The 25,505-nt window shown below is 33.1% G+C and overlaps 2 protein-coding genes across 7 annotated transcripts; one reads left to right on the top strand and one right to left on the bottom strand.

The window, feature by feature from the left end:
• The first annotated feature begins 211 nt into the window (after positions 1-211).
• On the top strand, positions 212-11,533 carry LOC148602166 (uncharacterized). Of its 2 annotated transcripts, none has more exons than XM_088555330.1 (6): positions 212-369; positions 3,853-4,117; positions 5,526-5,684; positions 6,580-7,050; positions 9,120-9,292; positions 11,143-11,280. In XM_088555330.1, the coding sequence occupies exons 2-6, from the start codon at positions 3,880-3,882 to the stop codon at positions 11,146-11,148; spliced, it is 1,047 nt and encodes a 348-aa protein (XP_088411456.1). In that variant the 5' UTR covers positions 212-369; positions 3,853-3,879; the 3' UTR covers positions 11,149-11,280. The 2 variants fall into 2 exon arrangements, with proteins under 2 accessions (XP_088411456.1, XP_088411455.1); XM_088555329.1 differs by having other exon boundaries at positions 214-369; positions 9,120-9,287; positions 11,143-11,533.
• Positions 11,534-17,643: 6,110 nt separating this feature from the next.
• On the bottom strand, positions 17,644-25,176 carry LOC148602165 (uncharacterized). Of its 5 annotated transcripts, XM_088555991.1 has the most exons (8): positions 25,022-25,155; positions 24,222-24,301; positions 23,552-23,763; positions 22,590-22,851; positions 21,965-22,123; positions 20,347-20,811; positions 19,888-20,049; positions 17,644-18,097 (listed from the first exon to the last, which is right to left on the bottom strand). In XM_088555991.1, the coding sequence occupies exons 4-8, from the start codon at positions 22,822-22,824 to the stop codon at positions 17,811-17,813; spliced, it is 1,308 nt and encodes a 435-aa protein (XP_088412117.1). In that variant the 5' UTR covers positions 22,825-22,851; positions 23,552-23,763; positions 24,222-24,301; positions 25,022-25,155; the 3' UTR covers positions 17,644-17,810. The 5 variants fall into 5 exon arrangements, with proteins under 5 accessions (XP_088412117.1, XP_088412116.1, XP_088412118.1 ...); XM_088555990.1 differs by lacking the exon at positions 24,222-24,301; XM_088555992.1 differs by lacking the exon at positions 25,022-25,155 and having other exon boundaries at positions 23,490-23,763; positions 24,222-24,467.
• Between the last annotated feature and the right edge of the window lie 329 nt (positions 25,177-25,505).

Below are 25,505 nucleotides of genomic sequence, written 5' to 3'. Positions count from 1 at the left end.
TTTTAAACCCGGGTGTGCACGGGGCTCATTGCTTGACGATGCAATTGTAACATTGATCATAATATCAATAAGTTTCCGTTTCAGTTTATCTTTTTGATATGCATGAGTTATTGTGTAATCTAAGCCATAATAAAAAATACGGTTTATCGACAATTCCTGGTCTAAACATTTAAAACGGGGCTTGACGGTATAATGAATTTCTAATGTTGACACATCAATAGTTGCTATGGTGTTCCAATTTCCATATTTAAAGTACATTAAAGCTTTACATTATGGATGGATTGCGTAACACTAATTGCAATGTGCACTATTAAGTTAGTTTATCTGAGAGGATTAGCGCTACTAGGATCTAAAACATATGTATTCATAGTAAGTTTGAAAATTTTCTATACGTTTGTGTTAATTGGAAGATAAATATATTTTATAAAAGACCCCTAGACAATTTCATCAATAAATTCATGACGACCATATATATAACAATTGAACATCATGAAAAGAAATATTATATATAATTCGGCACTTATCAACCAATATCTAGAATAAAAAAATAAGTTAAAAGAACAAGGAAAGAAACTTGATTTTGTGCTGACGGATAAAGCGGCTGATACCATGGTTATTAAATGACGTAGATATTATACAGAAGTACTTCGTAACGAAATAACCAACTCCCCAGACAGCATGCTTCGGTTGGATCAACGTTGGCTGATGGTTGGTACGTTGGCTTTTAGTTGGCCTTGTCAAGACGGCGTTGCAAAATGTAGCAGTGAGTGGTTGTGGAAAACATTTCTTTTGGATTTATTTTAAACAAAATGGTTTCTTCTTGACCACCCAATGGTTCAAAAGACATTTTGAAATTTTAAATATTTTCATTCTGTGAAAAGATTCTACATTGGATTAACGTCAGTCCAACATTGACCCAACGATTTTCAGAATAGCCATTGCATTTTATGTTTTCTTTAATAACTTGTTTTAGCAACTGTTCGTACTTTCATTTTTTTAAATCAAAACCATGATTACAAAATTTGCATTTTCGATATTTGTCCAACCCAGAGCCAACGGTGAGCCATTGTCGAAACCACTTTAGGAACACACATATTAAAACAGACCATGTCATTTTTGATGCAAAAATGTGGATCTTAAAAAAAGTAAAACAAGAAAGCAAATATCCAAACATATGAAAATAAATTTTGTGTTGCATCTAAACTGAGACACGACGATGGGCCAACATTGGCCCAACGTTGAAACACAAAACAAAATATAATGATACTGTTATAAAGTTTCGTTGGCTTATTTAACAAATTCTGTTAACTGCATGTTTGATATTTATGTAACAAGTATTCGCGTTTAATATTTAGAATTTAATAACTCAAAAAGTTATTATGAATAATTAATCGAAATTATGATGACAATAATATACGTGATATCCCCCCCCCTCTTATGCAATTTTGTAACTGAGAGCATAATACGCTTTTTCAAAACAAAAGTTGTCTTTAATTTTGAACAAATGTATGCATATTTTCAAAACAGTGACATACATGAACATTTTTCTATGAAGTGCAAGAAATTGCAAATTTTCAATATCTAATATACCAATGCTTGTAATATCTGCTAATTGTATAACATATTTTCTTGTTTTAAACTTGTAAACTGCAATCAACTTGTCTTTTGTATATTCTAACTGTAAAGAATTTATATAATAAACTGAGGGGAAATTTGAGCTTCTATTCTTAAAGAGAGAATAGCATCAACACTGTAACATACATGTATCTATTTATAAAAAAATATGTTTTAATATCTTAAAGAATACCATTGTCAGACCATTTGGTTGGGTAAACGTTGGGCTTATGTTGGGCCAACACTGGGTTTTCGTTGAGTAAATGTTGGCATTGGATTGGGGCAACGTAGGCCTAACTACATGTAATGTTTGCCTCCGTTGGGCCAACGTTGGATCTTTTTGCACTTACAACGTTGGACCAATGTTAGAAACCCTACGTTGACCAAAGGTAAATAACTCCGTAGAACCACGTTGGCCCAACGCAGGGATGCTGTTTGGGTCGAGTCCTTTTCAATACATTACATTAATTCTACTGAGAGTGAAATACATGTAAGTAAAGAATGTCATAAATCAGCTGCTTTATTGTGTACTAACACCGGCCACGTGAGCATTTTGCCTTTATACCGGATACCATGACTTTACAAAAAGTCATTCAAACCACGTTTTTTTTACCTCCCAGCAGATATTCTTCGACTAATATTTCTAAACTATAAACTCCCACTACAACCACTATAAAAAACTTTTCTATAAATTATTGCCTCAAATTTTAAGAAAATAATGATTAATCTATTTTTGGAGTTCAAAAAGTTTTTAATTTGAGGTATTACATCGACTTCATTACTCTTATGATTCGTAAGATTTTGTTGATAGTTATAACTTTTCCAACCCTGTATACAACACTGCAACATAGATTAATTAAAGAAAAGGTGTAATATTTAATTGAATGTTCTTTTGACAAATCCTTTATTTTTGTCACTTTTGGAGGGACAATTTTTTCAATAAAACTTCTGCATTCATATGGGCACTAATTGTTCCCTTCTCATAATCGTTCTATTTCTCTACTGTTGTGAATCGGAGTTCCTTCAAAATCTCGTGAAAAACATAAAGTTTAAAGCGTTTTGATCTTTTAATCTTAGTACTGAAATATATGACAAACGAGACGATTTTGATTTTAGAATTATGAATTCCCCTTTTCTTGTGCAGTAATTTACCAGTTTGCCCTGTGTATGATGTTTATATTTATCAGTTGTTAAGGTAAATAAGAGGTTCATGCAGTAGCGACTATTTTGACTTCTTAAGACGCCGCCGTTGCCGTAGAGGCAGGCTTTTGAATTAGGGTTATAATACGATACGAACTTGACTTGAGCTTGACTCAACTTTCACACATAATTAAACACTTTTTTGAAATTAACTCGTGGCTAGGATTGTCATATTTTTTTTATTGTATTTAGTTCTTTTTTTCACTTATTTATTGTTCATATATTCTGTAATGTCTTGACAACTGGTTTTATAGATTTTAACTGGTGGCAATTTTATACTGCACATTTGTGTTGAAATATACTGTAAATAATTAACTGTTGTTCCCTAGTGTTTCTAGAAAAGCAGAGGACGCTTACTCTACCGGTGCACCTGCTCCATGCTCCCAGTTTTTAGTGGAGTCCGAGTTGCTCATTTGCTTTTGTTACTTTGTATGTATGATGTCAGTTACTTTATGTTCTTTGTTGTGTATGTCTGTTTTCCATGTCTGGTTTACATTCATTTGATTACCGCTATAATCTTGTTCTCTTGATTACTCTTTTAAATATGAACAATTCTTTAAATTCCTTTTTTTGAAAATATTTATTTTTGATTTGGTAATACTCTTTACAGACAGGCCGTTGGAATTCCAATGGGACTAAGTGTGCTATTCATAGCCGATTTGTTTTTTTCTACCATTACGACTACCAGTTTATTCTTGACAACTTTAAATATCTTTAAAACATGATCTGTCGGGTGAATTTAATAGTACATTATATATCATGATGACATTTTGGCCGTTAATAATCCTAATTTAGAAAATTATGCTCAAGACAGTTGTATCTACCCAACAAGAATTTAAGTCTAACAATAATAGTAATCATACACCTTTTCTTGATTTATATATAACACTACAAGTCTTCACACTTAAATTTATAACAAAGTTTTTTTTATTTTTCCAATTAGTTTTCCATTGAAACAGAAATAAAAGAATTGCTCATTAGAAAAACACGTACAATGATTAATAATATTTATTTTTAACATTTTGACCCTCTTTTAAGCCCTAGGAAGTGTCCTATTGATACAAAATGGAAGTGAATAATCGACGCCCGAAACTAGTGTTCTTGGTGGAAAGCTGTTTAGCTTTGTTAGTTGTGTCTTGTATCATTATTGGGTTTGCTGGAAATGGGATTAGGATTGAGGAATTTGGACTGACGTATAAAAGTTTGACTAGGACAGGACTATGGTATGAAACCCAATGCTCTTATCGATATGGATGTACTTCTATATCGTTAAAGGCAAAGTTTGATGACGGTAAAATTCAAGGTGAGTCTACCTTCACTAAATTTGTCTAAACAACCAAAACAAAACAAAGATAAAGCAAATCGTTGTTTAACAAACGTTGTAAATCCAAATGCAATAGAGCATGGTAGAAATAACTTCTATTTCAATCATAAATATGAACTTATGATTCTTGTCATCACATTTCCACAGGTCACAAAAAGTTTTCCACGCTTGCAAAAGACAAGGGACATTTTAGATTGCCATTATGTAACAAAAAATAAATACTAATCTAAAATCTAAAAATACAAATATAAAAAATCCCCATAAATTTGATATAGAATAAGAACAATATAGCCGCATGCGGTCGAGCAAAGTTGTTCTGGAAAATTTGCTGGATATTAGTTAAATTTCTGCACGACAGCGTAATTTTTCTTTTGCCTTGCATGTGTCTTTTCGACAGCTTTTCATAAAGCATGAACGCCTCCGTGTAAAATGTTTGTTACTGAGCCTGTAAATACACATTAGGCTTCCGCGCTGAAATAATGATGTGTGAACGAATTACATACACTGATGGTAAGTTCAGTACAACGCCGTCTTACTATTGATTGAATTCGTTGGTGTCTAATTGTAGCTCCTAAATAAGGTCTTTTGGTTTGTGCTTATATGGTTTAAAGTCAGGGATGATTGCAGGAATACCTGTTCCTTCGTTGAAATAACCGATTTTTCACCATATTCTTTTCACCTGGGCTTCCAGAAAGCTTCCAATTTCTCGTAATTTGTGATATCGCTTTCAAAGTTAATTAATTGTGCTGTGGTGAAGATTATACAATATTTTATAATAGTATTTTGAGAGAACGCTTACCCTACCAGTTTACCTGGTATATGCTTTCAGTTTTTAGTGGAGTCCGACTTGCTCAATTGCTTTTGTTACTTTGTATGTATGATTTTAGTTACTTTATGTTCTTTGTTGTGTATGTCGGTTTTCCATGTCTTGTCTTTGTCCCTGGATTAAATTCTTTTAATTACCACTATAAGCTTGGTTCCCTTTGATTACTCTTTGTTTACCGCTATAATCTTGGTTCCCTTAATTACTCTTTCATTGACTTCAGAAAACCGATGGTACTAAATCGGGTGGCTACATCTACCCTGGCTATCACATCTTCTCATCATAATGCCTTCATGAAGGGTAATATAAATTTTACCCTTGTTACCAATCAATGAGTTAGTGTCTTACAAAACACACTCCAAGGTATGTCACAAATATTTATCCCATACATACACAACTGGTCGTTTCTTCGAACACGTTCCAGTATTTACCTAGGGTTAAAGTGTAAACCAGTATACTGTATAATGTTTTGTTATTAATTGATTACCGGTCAGAACTAGAATATATCTATAACAAAATCGGTGTCGCGTTTCTTTTTGAAAGAGTCTTTGTATTTTATTTCAGAAAAAGAGTACTATACTGAAATCGTTTACTGGCAGATTATTGTGATGTTATCCCTGTGTTTTGCTCTTTCAATAGGATGTTTTTACATACTGGCCTTATTCCAAGCCATAGATCAAAGGAAACTACGTCCTTTATTGTTGGTTTTATGTATTGCTGTAGGTAATTATTCACTATAATTTTAAAGTGTTATGGAACGACGGTAAAAAAATGGGTATTAAAGTAAGTATTTTAATGTATGGTAAAATAGATTGGTGTTTTGCAATGCGAAGTGAAATTCTCTAGTTAATAGAGTATTAGTGAATTCTTGGTTTTCTTCGTCATGAAGTTATGCAAAGCATATGAAATGGTTGCATATAAGAACAAATTCGGAAAGGTTTTACCCATGTTCATTGCTTCCATTATTTTTCAATTAGAAAATGTAAATCAGCGATGCCCGGATGAATCCACTAATCATCCAGGAATCAACAGGGTACCTTACATGATCAATTTAACAATCCTCTATGTAACACGCCTGAAACAAGCTCTCGTTTTAAAAATAAACAAGATAAAAAAATTGTGCCATCGCTACAGTTTTGATGTTATGTAAAAAATAAGATTGAAAAGAACAGAACGTTAAAAATTAACATAGATCTAATACAGGTATGCTTGTTTTTTAAGTGTAGGTTAAGAATCAGTCAATATGATACGACATGATATGACAATAGAATTTCACTCAAAGCTCCTTTCGTTATTGAGAAAGACCATTTTTTTTAATTTGACCGAGTTATAGACACTGACACTTTAATTCAAGACCATTCAAAAAAAAAAAAAAAAAAAAAAAAAAAAAAAAAAAAAATCAAGAAGTCTTTACATTGGTATAAACGACACCGCCGTGTTCCTTTATTATTTACAACTGTAACCTTTAAATATGGTTTCATGGAGTGGTATCCATTTATTTTTTTATATTCATCTAAATGTAACATTAGTGTTAGATAAAAGAGTAATCAAGGGAACCAAGGTTATGAACAAAGGAAAAGGCTGTAGTGTAAAGTAAATCTCATATCTATATTTAAAGGGGGATTTCTGCTCACGATGACAGGATTTCAAGGAGTAAAACAGGCCATTTGGCATAAACACGGAATACGGACTTTATATTTCCCATGGTCATTGTTCATATTAGCAATGGCGGGAGTATTTGCTGTCATACTTGGGGTACTTAACGTTGTCCTTGCCGTTCGCGAAAGGCACGAACTATGCATCCAGTCTAATATTACATGGAGACCTTTACCCTTTTTGTTAGAGTTTGTTCTAATGATCATTAGTTTCATATTCCAACTTGCTGTACACGGAGGTGATGGGTTGACTATAGATGAACATGATATTTACAAAATATTGGAGAAAGGAACTGATGTCGTTAATACAAATATAACAATTAGAGAACACTTCGGAGTCTGGTATGTGAATTATTACAATGGAACTGAATGGAGGACTATGTCAAGGAGCCAGTATAACTTACTTTTAAACGGTGACAATGAATATGGACAAGGTAATTACTTTTCACCTAAGCTTACAGGGGCGTATTAATTGCTGTTATATTTGCGGTTGTGAAATAAGCAATAAAAGCCAGTACACATGCAATGAGACTATTTAACATGTTGACTTTATATTATAAGTGTTAAGTAATAAGAATCATGCAAAATGTGATTCATGGTTGGAAAGCCTTCATATTTTTATTTTTGATATTTTTGTTTAAAATGTCATAGTAAACAGAAAGTAAGATGTGACTGTTCTTATAAACCTTGTTCTTAGGAGATACAAATTATATAGAATGTATTGTAGAATCCAAAATTAAGGGAGACAACTCTGGAATTGACACTAAAAAACAATAGAAACTATTTGATTTTCCATGTGGATTATCTCATATGAGCAGACAGATTGGAAGGAATGATTATACATTTCATCATATAGACCTATAAAGCAACTTAATAACACATATAAGAATATGTAGCCCTTTTTTTTTTTAGGTGTATCACATTTTACAGAATTTGCATGATTCTTACAAAGACTGCTCCTTAAAATATCTTGTTATTTTTTTGGTTTGTTTTTTTTTCTTTTGATTTTAAATATAAAAATTGCTTTAAATTGTTAGTAAAAATTTCGAATATAGATGACTGTACGTTTATAGAATTACGGCGTAACATAAACCATTTCGTGTTTATTCAGTGTAAAACGACCCAAAGTCGTTTATATATTTAATTTCAACCAACAATTGGAAACAATCATTCAATGAATTATTTTATTAAGCAGTTTAAACCATTCAGAAATCTTCTTACTTTATATATATATATTACAAACTTTTTCGCCTTTGCTTTAATCAGAAGTAAACCTCGCCTCTATATGAATAAGCACCATACATCAGGGGTAGATTCCTGGCTTAGTAATGAGTAGTAATAATTGTACAAAGAACATTTTCAAATCATATTTCAATGGTTTTACACATCTATATCATACTGATTCGCGGATTAGTAATGATTAGTACTCATGCTTTGTGAAAATATTCACATCCTGTATAGCAGAGTTTATATTATAAGGTAGCGAATTGATACATATTAAATAAAAAATAGGGGTGAAATACGAAAATGTCAATGATATATATTGAAAATTTTGAAATGCTGTACACATGTTTCAAGTAGTAACCTCTCTTCAGCACCATTTAATTAAAACGTGTAGGAAGATTGCAATCCACAAAATAATTGTATACAAAAGAATTATCGACAAAAGAAGCAAAATTCATCACTGAGAGGTTCTACCATGTGCAAAACAAGGCATCAGTGTTTCAGGTATTAAATAAGATCGGATATAATTCGGGGTCAGATAAGCGTGACAACTCGTTTGGTGATTAATCTATCTAATTAAAATTAAAGCCCATTAGTTGTTCCATTCAGTCACTGCATGTAGGATCTAACAACTGTCCACTCTACTTTCTGTCCTGATGATGTTTTCAGAATCCTCAGGGTTTTAACTTTGACTAATGCTTTTTTTAAAATAATGTCAGATTCTTTAAATTTAATTGGCAGAAAGTAGAAAAAGGACATCAGAACAGAAAGTAGAATGGGATTGCTATTTGATTTATATACAGTGACTGAATGGAACGGTTGATTGGTCTAATTTTATTAGATTGTTGAATATCCTCAGGGACCTTAGATCCACCTTTAGGAGATTTGACCTGTAAATGTAGATAAATTGTGTGAACATAAGTCAAATACACTCATTTACAATTAGACCATAGTTTAGTATGCAAATACCTCATTATCAAAACTTAAACATATAACACTATGTTAAGTGCATGGCGAGAGTTTTAACATTTGAAAACGGGTATTTCTACAGGCAATCTTACATATGCCGTATAGTGGAACAATACCTACCATATCTTCAATAATATAGGCTTCAAATAAAGATAAAATAAATATCATCACTTCTTATATCACATGTAATATGTAATATATTTGTTTGGTATTTCTTTCATTTTCAGTGTCTGTCTGTAATTTAGTCTGCATTTCTTACCATTACTTGAGTCTGATTTATATTGCAAAGATTTACAATTTTAATTCATAGATTTTGGAGAAAGGATTTACATTGGATTTGCAACTGTCATGTCATTAGTTATAGTCAGTACTTTAGCAGCAGTGATACTATATGGAGTAGGACTCAAGAACCGCACGAATGACTTCATGTGCAAATATCATATTCGGATTTATATACTAACTTGTACAATGGTAGCTGGTAAGGTAACTTTTTCACACTTTTGAGAAAAGGATTTATAGGAGAATGAACTGTAAATAACCAAAAATATGATCACGAGTGCCGAAGAACGCCTAGATTTAACGTGTGTGCGGCGCACGAGTTCAATCTTAGTGCGTACGAGTGATCATTTAGCTATTCATGATAACCAATTGATTATCCTATTCAGTTTATAGATCTCCTCTATTGTTTGTTGCTATTTCAACATAATTTTCACATTTTGGGAACGGCGGATTGATATACGTGTTGTGAAGTTTTGTTAGGAGAAAGCTCGAGAGTAAACTTACAGAATTTATTTATCAGTGTGAAATATCGAACAATTTTTACACTGAAATATTCGGTAAATCACTGCTATCTATACAATGAATTATTATTCTTATTTTATCAGTTTTTAAACATATTTGTTGCATGTGTCTATTTTCTCTGGCTAGTCGTTATCATTGGATTTTTATCTACTGATTACAATTCGAATTCTTTCAAAATCATTTGCTTTCCCTAGGCCATGTGATATTTGCTTATCACACTCACGAAAGCGTTCAAAATATGACGTTTGCGACTACATTTAAACGATGTGGATACACAAGATTTTCGACAAGTATGGCGTTTCAAATTGGCGTACTAATCTCAAAATATATATTTAATGTGAGAAAAAAAAATCAAACACTACGATAAAATGTAAGTCTAAGAAATCTCAAACACCCTCGTGTACGATTATTATGTTCTTGTACTCTGCCCTAACCCTAATTCTTGCCCCTAACTCTAACCCTAATCCTAACCGTAACCCTTACCCCTTACCCCTAACCCCTTACCCTAACCCTAACCATAATCCTAACCATTAAAGATGTTGAAGTCATTTCCTTAGGTGTCCGTTTGTCTGAGATTTTCTGTATTACAATCTCAGTAATGTTAGATCCTTAATTTCTCAATAAAGAGACTAGGATATTCCTATTTAAGCCATGTGATATTTCTTTATACATCACGAGTGAGGCCAAACCAGCGACATTTATAACGCTAAAATAATTTTTTTATGACGTCTGGTAAATTAAAAAGACTTTCGGCAAGTAGGGCGTTCTGTATTTTTTTAATTGAGAAAAGAAATAGACACAGCTAAATATGCAATACTGGGAAATCGCAAACACCATCGGGTAAGAATTTAATGGTCCAACTCAGAGGTGTCTCTTCAGAGAACCTGAATTTTTATGCTTAGGTGTCTGAGATTTCTTTGTCTTGCACTCTTAATTGTGTTAGATTCTAGATATCTTCCAAATCGTTACCAATTAATAGTCTCTCACCTTTTTGTAGAAAATAAGAAATCGCTTATAAGAATAATCAAGGGAACCAAAATAAATCACTTATTTTTTAATAATAATAATAATAAGTTTTTTCAATGTTAACGTTAAAATCTACTTATAGAAAATATAGGAGAAAGTATATGTATTCTGTACGTAATAGTTTCTGAATTGTATCCTCAAATTGTAGGAAAATCTCGACATCGGGACATCTCCTTAATGTGCAAAATTTGGATTGGATTCTGTGCAAATAGACCAGGAACTTACACAGTTACATTGTAGTATGCATCTGCTGGTACTCCTCACTAAATTATTATTTTTTTGATCCGAAATATTTGACAGCGAAGTACTCGAATCGTGTAAACTTACCACCTGTACGATGTATGATGATTCAGGATAGAAAGGCAAGTTTACACGATCCTAGTACTTTATATGATACTTTACTAGTATTAATGTATCGTGTTTATAAAGTGTTTCATGGTTACCCATCGCTTACTTAGGTAACCAAACATCATTTTGTATAAATGTATTTGTTTTTTTTATTTCAGGTGTAATTGGTTTAGATCTTTATGCTTCTGAAGCTTTATGGCAACAATTAGATGGAAAAGAAGTTGCTTTACCGAATTATACATATTACTTCGCGTGGGGCCTGATGTTGCTTGGACTTTCAGCTGTTATTGATTTAGCAGTAGCAGGGATGAATCTTGTTATTCTGTTAAAACAATACAAAAGAAATGACTATGAACACATTCAACATGTTGAACTATCAGATACCACAAGAGAGTAACCATCGTTCAATTAAGGTACTGTTATAAACAAAGAAATGCTGTCCTACCTGTCTTAGCAAACACCTGTATAAAGCAATACAGTGTTAAAGTTACTCGATAAAAAAACTTTTGTTGTGTATTTTAAATAAAGTCATCTTGTCTTATATAACAATTATTTAACTGTCACTTAAAAGGTCACTGAAGACCCCCCCTACCCACACACACGCAGAGGAAACATAGTGGAAATAAAAAGTCGTCAATCCTCCCAACAAAAGAAGACAGTGGAAAAACGAGATAGATTTTAAACTTCCTGTTTCGCAACTTTGTTTAAATGTTGCCCATATGGTTAATGGAGTGCGGAACAAAGGTATCATTTAAGGAGCTTTACTAACCGTAATTTCTTGTTTATGTCAGTAATTTGATATTAATATGTTTAGGTTATCATTTTAAAATTTCATGTCGAGAGAAAGTAATGATTTAATAAAATTTCAAAACGGGACCAAAACTACTTTCACGATATTTTCCTATTATATAACGAGAATGGATATGATGAATAGGTCAATGAGACAACAGCCTCACCGGGATGAAAAATGTCAGCTCAAGGCCACCCATGTGTCTTCATTAATTGACGAGGAAACCCTCAAACCACAAGCAGGCTGCAGCTGGTCTCAAAACAACACTTAACACAGGTACAGCGTAATAGTTTCCCCCATATACTCCAGATCATAAAAGTGAATTGAAAATTGAAAACGAAATAATTCAAATAGAGACCCGAAATTCCTGACTTGGGACAGGCGCAAAAATGCGGCGGGGTTAAAGTACATTTGCGTGATTACAGCCCTACCCCTTTTAAATCTGGCCATTGTGGAAAAGAATATATGTGTTGTGCGACAAAACAGCAGTTCAGGGTGTCTATGTCACAAAAAGTCGTAAGTTATGACGTCATAATGCTATTTTTAGTTTTGACGTCATGACTTACGATCATCTTTATACTTACGACTTTCTGTGAAACGAAGCCAGGTGCTACACAATACGATCAAGTTACAATACCGAAAGTACATTATGAGTGAACTGAACTGGCAACATCAAAAGGACAACATAAAAGTCATGGGGCGCCAATGACGAAATAAAACGAAAGCAAATATTACGAATGTTTTTCTTCGATATTATCTCAGAACAGGACTGTTTACTAGACACGGTCACATACGTTTTTGTGTTGTGCCGTTACAAACTTTACAATGTCTATTTCAATGGTATATAAGATTCATATTTGGTTTTCAACTCCTTCACGTGCTGAATTTATTATCTTATATCATTTCGTTAATTTGTCCGTATTTGTAATTGAATTTTGGACGGCAATATTTTAAGTTCAATTCCGTCTAAGAATCAGGCAATAGGTGGCGCATCATTTTTCTAAATTTGGTCTTTTTTGCTAAACACAGCTGGCTGAAATAATGACTGAAGTGACCATGCATAGTCAAAATATAACTGATGGAAACAAATAATGGCTATTTAAACGTTCATTTCGTTAAACTTAGTTATATTTTGACCACATCAACACATAAAATGTTCATTTAAAATACAATTTGTTTAACTCAACACAAAAATACGTTGTCTTAAAACATCATAGTAAATTTAGTGTTGAGCACACAAAATGTCTAACACAACGTTTTTGTGCGTTGAGGTGGGCACATTTTGTCTACCACAATGCAAAAAGTGTTGACGTAGACATTTTATGTCTAAACCAACCCAAAAAGAGTTGACATCGACATTTTTTTACTATCAACCAAAAAGGTGTTGACATAGACAACAACATTCTGTATAAACATTTGATTTGGTTTCAATTGACCACAAAATGACTGATTCAACATTTTGTACTGTTGTGGTAGACAAAATATATTTCTTATAGGCAGATAATGCGTTGATTGAGACATTTTGTGTTCGTATTAGTCAAAAAACGACTGTGGATGGTCATGTCAGTCATTATTTTGTTTGTGGTGTAAATTATACTCAATACATCTAGACAACAAAAAAGAGAGATTTTCTTATAGTGCATTTCAACTAAATTTGACCTATCAATATATATCTTAAAAATGCAAATTTTACCAACACATTGATATTTATTTTTGGAGGTTATCAATGAGTAATCAAGGGAACTAAAATTCCCTAAAATCCAGGGACAAACCCCATTTAGGATAAGTTATCCCATAAAAAAACATCTTGGAACACAATTTAAAAAGAAACACATTGCCATCTGAATAATCAAAATCGTATAATAAACTTTTTTTATCAACCATCATGACAGCACCTCTCTAGAGAAGCAGAGGAGGCCTACCCTACCGGTGCACCTGTACAATGCGCCCAGTTTTTAGTGGAATACGAGTTGCTCCTTTGCTTTTGTTTCCTTGTACATCTTTTTTTTGTGTTAGTTCATGTTGTTTTTAAGGTGTGTATGTTTTTCACGTCTAGCATTTATCCCTGGATTGTATTCTTTTGATTATCTTGGTTCCCTATATAACTTTCCCCTGTAGCCCATTACTTTCAAAAGTGCTAGGACAAAAACTTAACAAAAAGTCACTCCACCATCTCCCCCGGACCATCTTGTAAACATTTTATAAGGATCATATATTTTTAACGAAAATTATCGAACGCCAACAGCGTATACGTAGATGACGGCACCGACAATAGGATAATGCCATTGTAAGTCGGCAGTATTATTTTGCGGTCATATAAAAAGTTACATTTTTAACTTATAGCATATGATAAATCTGATAATTTAAGAGCGTATACGTTGAAAGTAAATATATTGTTTTCGATGCAAACTCATAACTCATGTAAGCTTACTAGGTTCACAGCTATTTGATACTAATCAATATATAATTCTGACACTTGGTAGATGTGAATAAAAACGCTGCCTTAACGGTCTACAAACGCTGTATTTATGATGTAATTTTTTTTCGTACTTAGATCTCAATATGATGCATTTGTACACTCTGGCTATTTTCAAAAACGAAATATGTACAAATTAATACCAAAACCAGTGCGTAGTCACATGTTTGAAACGTTGTTGTAACAGACCATACATCTGGACGATGCAGGAAACGGTAATTAACCACTTCTGAACCCCAGTTTTGAACATATCACACTTGCTACATGTAAAATTTGTGTTGAAAGCTTTGAATATACACAGCTAGAATTTCCATTTTCAGTCCGGGGTTTAACTGAAACGGGCTTTGTTAGACACGTTTTGATATAAAAAAAACCCCGAATCTACCAACCGAACCTAACACTATAATTTGTATAATATTGTACTAAATAGCTCGCTTGCTATGGCTAGACATGTTAAATTCTTACTAAAAAAACAAATATAATATATGATACCCAAATGTCTGTGTTTTAAACCCCTATGCACCGGGAACTTCTAACTGATAATTAGCGATTATATATTTTATTCTAGAGTGAAACCAGTAAAATATAATTTTTTAGACTCCTTAGCATTGCCGTTCTATTTAAAAACTGACTTCACGTGAAGTCACAATTAATTTAATTTTTATCCCAAAACTTTAGCCCCAAATGAAAATGGTTATGTGGTATGTTACAACTGAATATTGTAAAAGAAAACGAATGGTACATGTATATTGTATATCATATTCTTTGACTTTGACTTAAGTTACCTGTAATCATAATGGAGTTTTCCAGTAATTTCTAGTTTTTAACTTTATGATATACCAAATCTACCGTAGATCCCCCTATGCTGCATGTTTATAATGTGAGTACGATTTACACCTGCTCGTCTTCTGCTAAATTGATGTCATATACGATTTTGTTGTACGTTTTGGTACTTCGATGACTCAAATGACATGCAGGCCTAATCATTCCCTTTCCCAATGGAAGCGTAAAAATATGTTATACAGTACGAAAACAAAAAAATGCCCAAAGGTTCGATATAGTTCCATCTTTTCTAAAGTAATTTCTGTACACCTTTTAGAAGGTAATACATGTTTACAGGCAGAAATGTACTATTTCTGCTCATAAGCAACCAAAGTAATTTTTTTAATTACCTTTTAAAAACAATTTGGGGCTTTTAATTAACATTTTGTTTTAATTTTGAGTCTATTTCCAGAAGTCATTTCAAAACCGGTGATGTGTTTTTATTAAAGAAGATAACACAAAAAAAGGAAATGATTTCAGTCACCCACCAAGTGGCAAGCAAAGAACAATTAAACATTCTACAGGTCACCACACAGTTTTGAATGAGGCAAACCCCAAACAATAAAACAAGCTGTAAAAGGCCCCGCTATTGGACTTAGAACATGTAAAGATATGGGGTGGGGTTAAACATGTTAGTGAGTGCCGAGCCCTCCCCTAATCTGCTACAGTAGTGCGCAATACAATAGGACGAACTTTAAAAACATGTTTAACTGACCGGCGTCTTTGTTGCCACTCTTGCTAATCAGTCCAATTTAAAATAAAATAAAATTGCAATTCTTTAAACTTGGAATAGTGTTAAAGTCTGGAATTAATATCAGGAACACTTGTCCAATCGCTGTGCCCGGACGTATTTATCTGAGGTAGATACCTGAAAGACCAACTGTAAATAAAGAGATTTAGTAGTATCATTCTACTTATATGCACCCTTGTACCCATTTCTTGTACAAAGGGTATACTGGCTATTTTAAAGCTTCACACCTCTGCCACACTCAGGGCCCAACCCCATTCTGGATTTATTATTAGTATGCCATATAAGCTAGCGGATGGATACGTAGAAAATTAGAAAGTAGTTATAGGTCTGCGGAGGAGATTGCAATGTAACTGCCTATTGACAAAAAGTGAATACAATATTCCAATAGAATATTGATATGGGACTGTCGTTAAAAATGATTGGCTAAATATACATTTTAATACAAAATAAAGATATGTGTCGGTTGGCTAAATTCTAAAAAAAAACAAACACATGCTATGTCTTGAATTAATCCATTTTCAAATTTTCTTAAATGTCAAAATTGCTCATGATACCATTATCTATATCGGCATAAAATACTGCACTATGGAAACTGATTAACTCAATGGGTCATAGTTATCCTTTCTTCGTTTGTCAACCCCGGACTTGACTTTTTATGAGCAACTCTGCGGGTGTTTCTAGAAAAGCAGAGGACGCTTACCCTACCGGTGCACCTGGTCCATGCTCCCAGGTTTCAGTGGAGTCCGAGTTGCTCATTTGCTTTTGTTACTTTGTATTTATGATTTCAGTTACTTCATGTTCTTTGTTGTGTATGTCTGTTTCCATATCTGGTCTTTGTCTCTGGATTACATTTTTTGATTACTGCTATAACCTTGGTTTCCTTGATTATTCTTTCAGAGGATTAAGCTTTTAGGTGTAAGTATGTGTAAGAAACAGGCAGATTTAAAGAAAAAACTGTTCATGTTTTATGATAGAAGATTTGTTTGTTCTTGTTTTGTCTGTTAAGTGTCTCTAGCTTTGTTTTTTCCACTGATTTCCAGCGAGTTTAGGTACATTTGGTGTTCCTACATATACATCTATTCCCTTAAACCTCAAATCTTACAGAAGCATACTTCGAATGCGAGGAATGTTGGGAGTGACCTGCATAGCTGCAGGCTGCCTTATATGTGACTTTGTGACTTAGCACATTAAAATTCCGTCTCAGCATGTTCGACTTGCACAAAGCAAATTTTGTTTTGAATAATTAAGGAGTTAGACCTAGGGTAAGGGACATAACTCTTACAAATCATTGGAACGTTTGCATTTACCATTTTACATCAATCTGATGTAAGCATCAAAGTAACTTGGACTGATTTCATTCTGTTTCAAATAAAAGCTTGAAAGACATTAGTGAAATTTAATGTGATATAAACATATCAATGATTTCATGAGATATGTCCCTTACTCTATGTATACTTCCTTAAATCGTCCTGAAATGTATCAAATATCAACCATAGGGCATTAAATGTTCTCAATAATGTGACCGAGTGGAGTAACCTGGTGGCTGTGAAATGGTACAAAAAAGGTCTTTTTGATTAAACCAAACCCCGAAACGAATCGTATATCTAACAAAAAGTCTTTTTGATTAAATAAACCATGAAACGAATCGTATATCTACCAAAGTGCATGAAATTGCAATCGATCAGTCTATAACTAACTGCCAAAATACGAAATATGTCTCCTATATTTGTCATCTTCTTAGACTCAACCATCGACAGCTTGTTTTCAACTTCATGTCTAATGCATTTTCATATTATCCTTGTTATTATCAATAAAACAACTTCATATTAATAGTATTTTATTATTCAATATACAATTTTACAAAAATAAGTGCATGAAATAATCTGAAGAATTCTAACAATCAAGTAAAATGTATTTAATATATTATTTGATATTACTTATTTTTTTTTTTATAAAAGATCGGCCACTTTCTTGAACATTGTGTTTTTCAATCGTTCAAGTCAACACTTTGTGATGTTTTAACATCATATGTATTAGGTGATATATATGTATGTGAAAGTTGAACGTGCTGAGTGTTTTCATATTCATGTCTATTATTTTGACATGACAGAACAATAAGATTCATCCCTGCTACGACTAAATCGATAACAGCTGAGAGTCCGAGCAACAGCAGACCCCAGGGGAAGTGATACGTATATTTTGGTATAGTATCTTCTTTCGTTATTAATTGTTGCCACCTAGCTTCGAAAGCGCATACATCTATACCTATGACAGCTGAAATAGAATATACAACTTCAGAAATTACATAGCCTATGGTTAAAAGAGGGATGGCAATCATTTGCCATACATTTGTTTTGGATAAGAGTAATCAATGAACTAAGATTCTAGTGGTAAACAATATATTCAAGTATCTTTTAAGGACAAAGACTAGACAGAGAAAATAGACACACACAACAAAGAACATAAAATAATCAAACATAACGTACGTACAACGAAACAAAATTAAATGATCAATCTGGACTCATGTATCAAGGGCATTGGAAGCATCTTCTCTTCCAGAAACAGCAAAGAATTGCTCATTACATTTCACATCCGTGACAGACGGAAAACTGAGAAAAGGTGAACATATAGGTTCTCACGGTGCAATTATATACACCATACTGATTCACGAGTTCATGATAATGACCATAAAATTTCGTTAGCAATGATTTTAATTTGGTAGCAACATTACCCTATTCTAGAATTTTAGCTCGGTTCTTAAAGCCTGTTTAGTTTTGGCGAGTTGAAATTTGATGTAAGAAATCCATACACAGGCGACAGGTTGCTGGTACAGATAAAAAGAAAATTGACACTAAGGAATGAGAAGTCGTAGCGGTAAATGTGTATTAAACCAAAAGTAAGTTAAGATGTTTACAAAATGCTGGAATTTTTAATCGACAACATATTTGTCCAGTGTGGTGGACATGTTTTTCAACAAACGGTCGGCATTCCAATGGGAACAAATTGTGCCCCTTTACTAGCTGACCTATTCCTTCACTCTTATGAGGCTGACTTTATAGCTGATCGGATCAGAAAGAAAGAATATTGTTTAGCTAGATCCTCCAATCTCAGTTTCCGCTATATAGATGACGTGTTATCTTTAAATAATCCTAATTTCGAGGATTTGATACATCGCATCTACCCAAAAGAACTTGAGATAAAGGATACTACAGAAACTGTGAAGTCAGCCTCATATTTTGACCTACACTTAGAAATCGATGGTAAAGGAAAACTATTGACCAAACTTTACGACAAACGTGATGACTTTCCTTTCATCTGTGGCAACATCCCTTCGGCTCCTACGTATGGAGTGTTCATATCAAAACTCATACGTTATGCCAGAGCTTGCCGAAACTACGCAGACTTTTTGTATCGCGCTAGAACTCTAACAAATAGGCTTCTGGAACAGGGTTATGTTGCTACAAGATTGAAGTCATCACTACAGAAGTTTTATGGTCGTCATCATGAACTCGTGGATCGTTATGGTGTATCCATCAACACCATGAAAACTGATTTATTCAACGGGTCATAGTTTTCCTTTCCTCGTTTGTCTACCCCGGACTTGACTTTTTATGAGCAACTCGGAGGGTGTTTCTAGAAAAGCAGAGGACGCTTACCCTAAATTTTGGATCTAAAAATTGAAATTAAAAAAAAGCAGAATATTGCATGGACAAAGAAATACGACGCTTACCCTACCGGTGCACCTTGTCCATGCTCCCAGTTTTTAGTGGAGTCCGAGTTGCTCATTTACTTTTGTTACTTTGTATGTATGATTTTGGTTGCTTTGTGTTCTTTGTTGTGTGTGTCTGTTTTCCATGTCTGGTCTTTCTCACTGGGTTGCATTCTTTTGATTACCGCTATGGCCTTGGTTCCCTTGATTACTCTTATCAAGGATATTAACACCAGTTTTTTGGGATAGGTTAAGATTAATTGGTAGATTCTGTTATGAATAATGATAAATGTTAAAAATTGCATGATTCGACTGGGTTTACTTCCTACTGAATTTGTATGAATACTATACGTACCCGCTACCATTGCACATGTTAGTATATACATCCGAATATGGTACGTGAAGGTGTTTGTGCGTTTCTTGAGTCCTACTCCATACAATATCATAGCTGCTAAAGTACTACCTGCTACCATTACCATGGTGATGGAAAATTCTATGGAAAACGCTTCGGTCATATCTATAAAGAATAGTTGGGTAATACATGCAAGATTTGGTTAAGTTTCTTAAGTTTACCACCACTGTGCCGTCTTTAGTGTTTGAATATAATTCAATTTGTTTTGGCCCTTTTTTGGTTTTTTTTTTTTTGTTTGTTTGTTGGTTTTCGTTTATTATTTATTATTATTTTCCTGATCAGACCTAATGCCCTATGTAGCACAGCACGTTTATTTTTGAAATAATAGAGCCTTTCTCAATCATTTAGTTGTTCAACAAAACATTAAATCAAACAAATAAAAATTACGGTCATGGCACTTACCATAAAAGAAGTCATTATCACCATTAAAAAGTACGTTGTGTTGTTTCCTTGACATTTTTCTACATTCAGTTCCATTACAAAAAGTAATATACCAGATTCCAATCCGTTGGTTGGTCGTTCTATGAAAAATATCAGTTCCGTTTTTAATTGTGTTGGAGATCTGTCTCTCAACAATAGCCATCCCATCACCTCCGTGTATAGCAATTTGGAAGACAAAACTAACCAACATTAAAATAAACTCTAACACAAAGGGAAATGGTTTCCAGACACTGTTTGAATCAATATATACTTCGCGTCGTTTACAATCCATCATTAAAATGTTTAATGTTCCAAGTATGACGGCAAATACTCCCGCAACAGCTAAAAAGAATAACGACCATGGAAAATGTAAAGCTTGTATTTCGTGTACATGTCTAATCACTTGTCGTGTCCCCTCACTGACTGCCATCAAAAGAAGGAGTCCTCCTAAAAATAGAATTATAAGACTATTATGAAAATACATCGCACGTTTAGTTTCTAACGTGTCATTAGAAATAATTTATCTATCATTTATTCAGATGTAAATGAGTTTTAGGATGTATCTTAAAAGTTTTTAAACGGGTAAATAAGTAATCTAAGTTCTATGACCTCATAATATGACGAATAAGGTGAGCGAATTCCACTCAGCGGTTTTAGATAAATTGCAAATGTGATGTCATTATACCTGAAAAGTCATTTGGAAAGAAAAAAAAAACCCACATACACATAGAAACCAAACACACAATCAAACTAGGAGGTGCACCATAGTATCATTCGAGTTTTATCAAATTTAATCCAAATTCAGCTGTTTCACAAAAGTACGGGCAGCATGATGACATTTGCACAATTTCAAGAAATTTGAAAATAGAATCAATTTAGTGGTGTAGGCAGTGTAGTAGTTAACATATGGGTATTCCTCTGCCTTACCGACACACGGACGTTTTGATGCCGTCCTCTTTATTTTTATCATTCAAATACTAATTTTGTTTACAATGTGTTGTTCAGTGGTTGATTGATCAAGAAAAATTCCATCAAAGGTGATAAAACGGAATTGTCTAGTTGTGACTCTCTAATGTATATAGAATTCTTGTGCTTAACGTGTCAAAACCTGTATCAAACCAATTTACATATGCAATTGTTAAATATTTCTTTCACTTTTTATCATTTACTTCTCAAAGTTGTTTAAACTGGTACAACTGTAAGTATATATTCGCTGGCAAACCAAAACTTTTTAATATTTTCACTTTCAATTTGTAGAATTCATGTAAAAAAGTGCAGAATTACCAGGCATTTCAACCACTCGATCAATAAATTGCGAAGCAATGACGCAGCGCGGTCACGTGACCACATCGCCAATCAAAATTCGTATGGCTTGGGACATCGTCGATTTTGAATCAATTTATCTTCAATTAAACAACGTAAGTGACTACAACAGGTATTTGTATGATATATATTAGGTGTAATAATTCAAATAAATCAAAAATTGAGGAAAAAAAAGTGATGTCTCCTCTAATAATTATACGAAGAAGTTAACGTATATAATTGTAGTTTTTAACTAATTTTTCATTGTTTGATCAAAATGATGAAGATATATGATTACCTATTATGATACATAAAACTAGAACTAAAGGACGTATTTTCCGTTGGTCAATGACCTTGACTATGGTCAGGATATAAAACAATCCAATCAGTCCAGCAAAACTCAGCGATAACGTCACAATCACCTGCCAGTAAACGATTTCGCCATAGTATGTGCTTTCTACAAAATGTATATTAAACAATTATTGAAGACCTTTTTTCTAGTTCATAACTTTATCTTAGCCTAAAAATGAAACAAGAGCTTAGGCTTTGTCTTTGGATTGGTTTAGCCTGATTCTAATTATGTAATCACCTTGACCGAAAGTAAACGAAAACGTGCTTGATTGGCAACCAGAAGACTTGGCGCTCCACCAGCGGAATATAAATCTGCAGTGTGGAGGCAGAAATTAGCATAAACTAAAGCTTGAACAAGCCATCTGATTACTGGAACCAATAACAATAACATTAATATCTTGTACCATAAAAAGACATCTTCTGTCAAGTAAGGATCGTGATATTTATCATATCATCTGTCAGGTATGGTGATATGTGATAGTGAAAGTGTGATTTTTTTTTTATTTATGTTTCGCGGGGACGTATGTATGGCTTTCATTACATGAACATGATTTTATGAAAGGTGTACCTACCACTAGTTTCACCATCATCATACTTCTCTTTTAATGACTCAGATGAACATCCGCCATGTTCTGTACATAATGTCTCATACCAAAGTCCAATGCTGGTCATATATCTCGAAGATCCATTAATCCTTATTCCATTACCAGCAAACCCGATAACAATACAGACCAGAATCACAAATGCAAAACAACATTCAACAAGGATCACTGGATTCAGCTTTAGATTTCCATTACATTGGTCCATTTTATATAAACACGAAAATGTCTTGCCCTTTAAAGAAAATAAATTTATAAAAATGTAATACTAGTAATAATATTTTATGGTGTTTTTTTAATAACGTTTCCGGAGTTTCTGTGCTCAAATATCTTTAGCCTGCATCATGTTTTCTTCAGGTTCCCAAATATTTCCTTTGTCATTGCAGTTGCTTTGTAAGAAATAGATAGTAAAGCAACAACGGATTCAGACGTTTTTAACTGTCTTTAAGTTTTTAGGTGTGTAATCAAAAGTACATTATACCCCACGTGTCCCCATGTTGGATACTCAAATAAATTTGTTTGTAAGAGAAATACATTTAGAAGGACCCCGCTAAAAAGAGGAATAAGAATGTTTTTTAGGCTATAAACCTTTAACTTCTATTACTCAGAATCTTATTTTCAAACTCCTGACTGTGATTTCTTTGCGTTTTAGTTACTGCCAACGGTTTTTGCACTATCCGTTTTATGATGACATCAATGGATACAAATAACGGGACTCTTAATGTAATCTAACAAATGTAAACCAAAGTATCTTTAGAAAAATACACTAACTATACATTTACCTTTTAACAAGGCTCAAGGCAAATACACTTATGTGAGAATACGTTTGTCGTTAATTAAGAGTATGTACAAGTGAAATATACACATAAATACATTAAGATAGGAATTTGTTTTCCTTACAAATCAATTGTGTGCAAAGTTGAAGCATTGCTTACATTTTTGTAGAAATAAACTTGTTGTTTACATTCTGTTCTGCATCAGTGCATAACATATTGAAACGATAAACATCAAGCTTCGTTTTTAATAACCTGGCACATTGGGATCAAGTCTAGTACAAATCCTTGTAAGAATCATGCAGGGACTGTAGTAACTATGACGCGTCACTCTATTTGTACAAATGCATCTGATCAATTGCAAATGGGTTGAACTGCAACGACATAATTTCATGTCATGACAATTTCCTTCGATTCCAGCAAAGGATTTCTGAAAATTCCGCAGATACCACTTTTCTGTAAACAATTTCGCAACATTTTTAATTTTGCGTATAACATTGTTCTTGCGAACTATTTTGGTGTTTTTTTCTTGATCACAAAATTAGTAAAAGTAAAGATACGTCAACAGTATCATAATAGAGTATTTAAAAATCTTATCATGTGGCTCCGTGGTTTCACGAGAAGTGGTCCTCATATACAATTCAAATGCACGAATATTTGTCATTTACAGAGGGTAAAGTTCAGTATCAAGAGGTAAACAAAGAAACTTTTCACATGATTTAAGTGTAAAAAAAACATTACATAGAAGTAAACAATGAGATGCAGATTAGTCTTCGGATTTCAATTCTTTCTACATCGGAAATTCCAGTAGGCAAAACGACACAAGACTTACAGGCTCTATCCTTCAGGATTCCGCATAGGTTTTCAAGAAATGTTGAACGCATTGGATATCATCAGAGGCAAGTTAAAACTCTACAAATACGAAGTAATCCAGGGATACCTAAATAACATTACTGACTCTTTAAAATGAAAACAAATAGCTGAATTCTGTGCCTAGAGTCGTCACGCTTGCTTTCCGGTAATTAAAACTCGTGTACTTAACGCTTGTCTAATAACAAAATAATTATGAACATCACATTTCCGTCGTCCATTCACTATCATATAATATTTTTTTAAAAACTAAATTGAATATAATTGTCCTAATTCATTCAATGATAAAAAAATTAAATAACACTAAAACCTATAACAAGGCACTGTAATTCTAAACAAGAAAAAAAAAACGAACTAATAACAGTACATTTATCAGGGAATAACACCATGTCTAAAACTTACTACAAAACAAGTCACGTGTACAGCATTAAATTTCGCTATTATCTTTAAATAAATGTTGAATTGATGAATTTCTTCATCTCACTGAAATACATAGTGTTACGTAATTTGAATATATTAAAATTGTGAAAGAATAAATCCCGAAATAAAACTGTACCCTCATTTATCACATTTAAGATACTGAAAATACTAATTATTTTAAAGAATCCAGTCGATAATGTAATCAGAGCCTCTCGATAAAACTAAAACTAACTTAAATCACCCTACTCTGTATTGTGACGTTTAGAATTTCAATACACCTGCTTATAAATGATTTTTCAACTACCCATTCCCTACAGCACAAAAGCGAATAAAATAACTCACCACGAATAGATACACTGTTGTCTTCAATATCGTTAATATCTTTGATTAGCAACATTAAAATGCTATCGTCAGATCATCGAGTTTGCAAATACACAGCTAAAGCAATATGGGTGTGTGTACACTATTAAGAATTGTGTAGTTCAAATTTAAAATGGAAAACGTGTCTTTAACGTATTTACCTATAGTTTAAAACTAGGCATAAAAACAAAATTTTAACATAAACATGCCTCTGGCTTTTCCGACAGACCATACTATCAAAGTATGTATCATGTAAAAATGGGTGAAGTACAATGCATTGTAAACGTTACTTTTTGTACAGTCAATCCAGTCTTATTGACGAACTTTACCCATCAGTAACCTGTCTTTATCAACCATGATTAAAATATCCCTTAATAGGGCATTTTTATGTTAAATGAACTTGATATTCAGACTAATGTTAGAAATGTCATTTTTTTTCTAGTTTAGATTAACATTACGCCATTAT

This window comes from Perna viridis, chromosome 12, assembly GCF_037379345.1.
Source record: "Perna viridis isolate PV_CMFRI_1.1 ecotype Kerala chromosome 12, ASM3737934v1, whole genome shotgun sequence".
In the NCBI taxonomy this organism is placed as follows: Eukaryota; Metazoa; Mollusca; class Bivalvia; order Mytilida; family Mytilidae; genus Perna; species Perna viridis.
The sequence above is the reverse complement of the archived record's forward strand: the minus strand, read 5'-3'. Positions and strand labels throughout refer to the sequence as shown.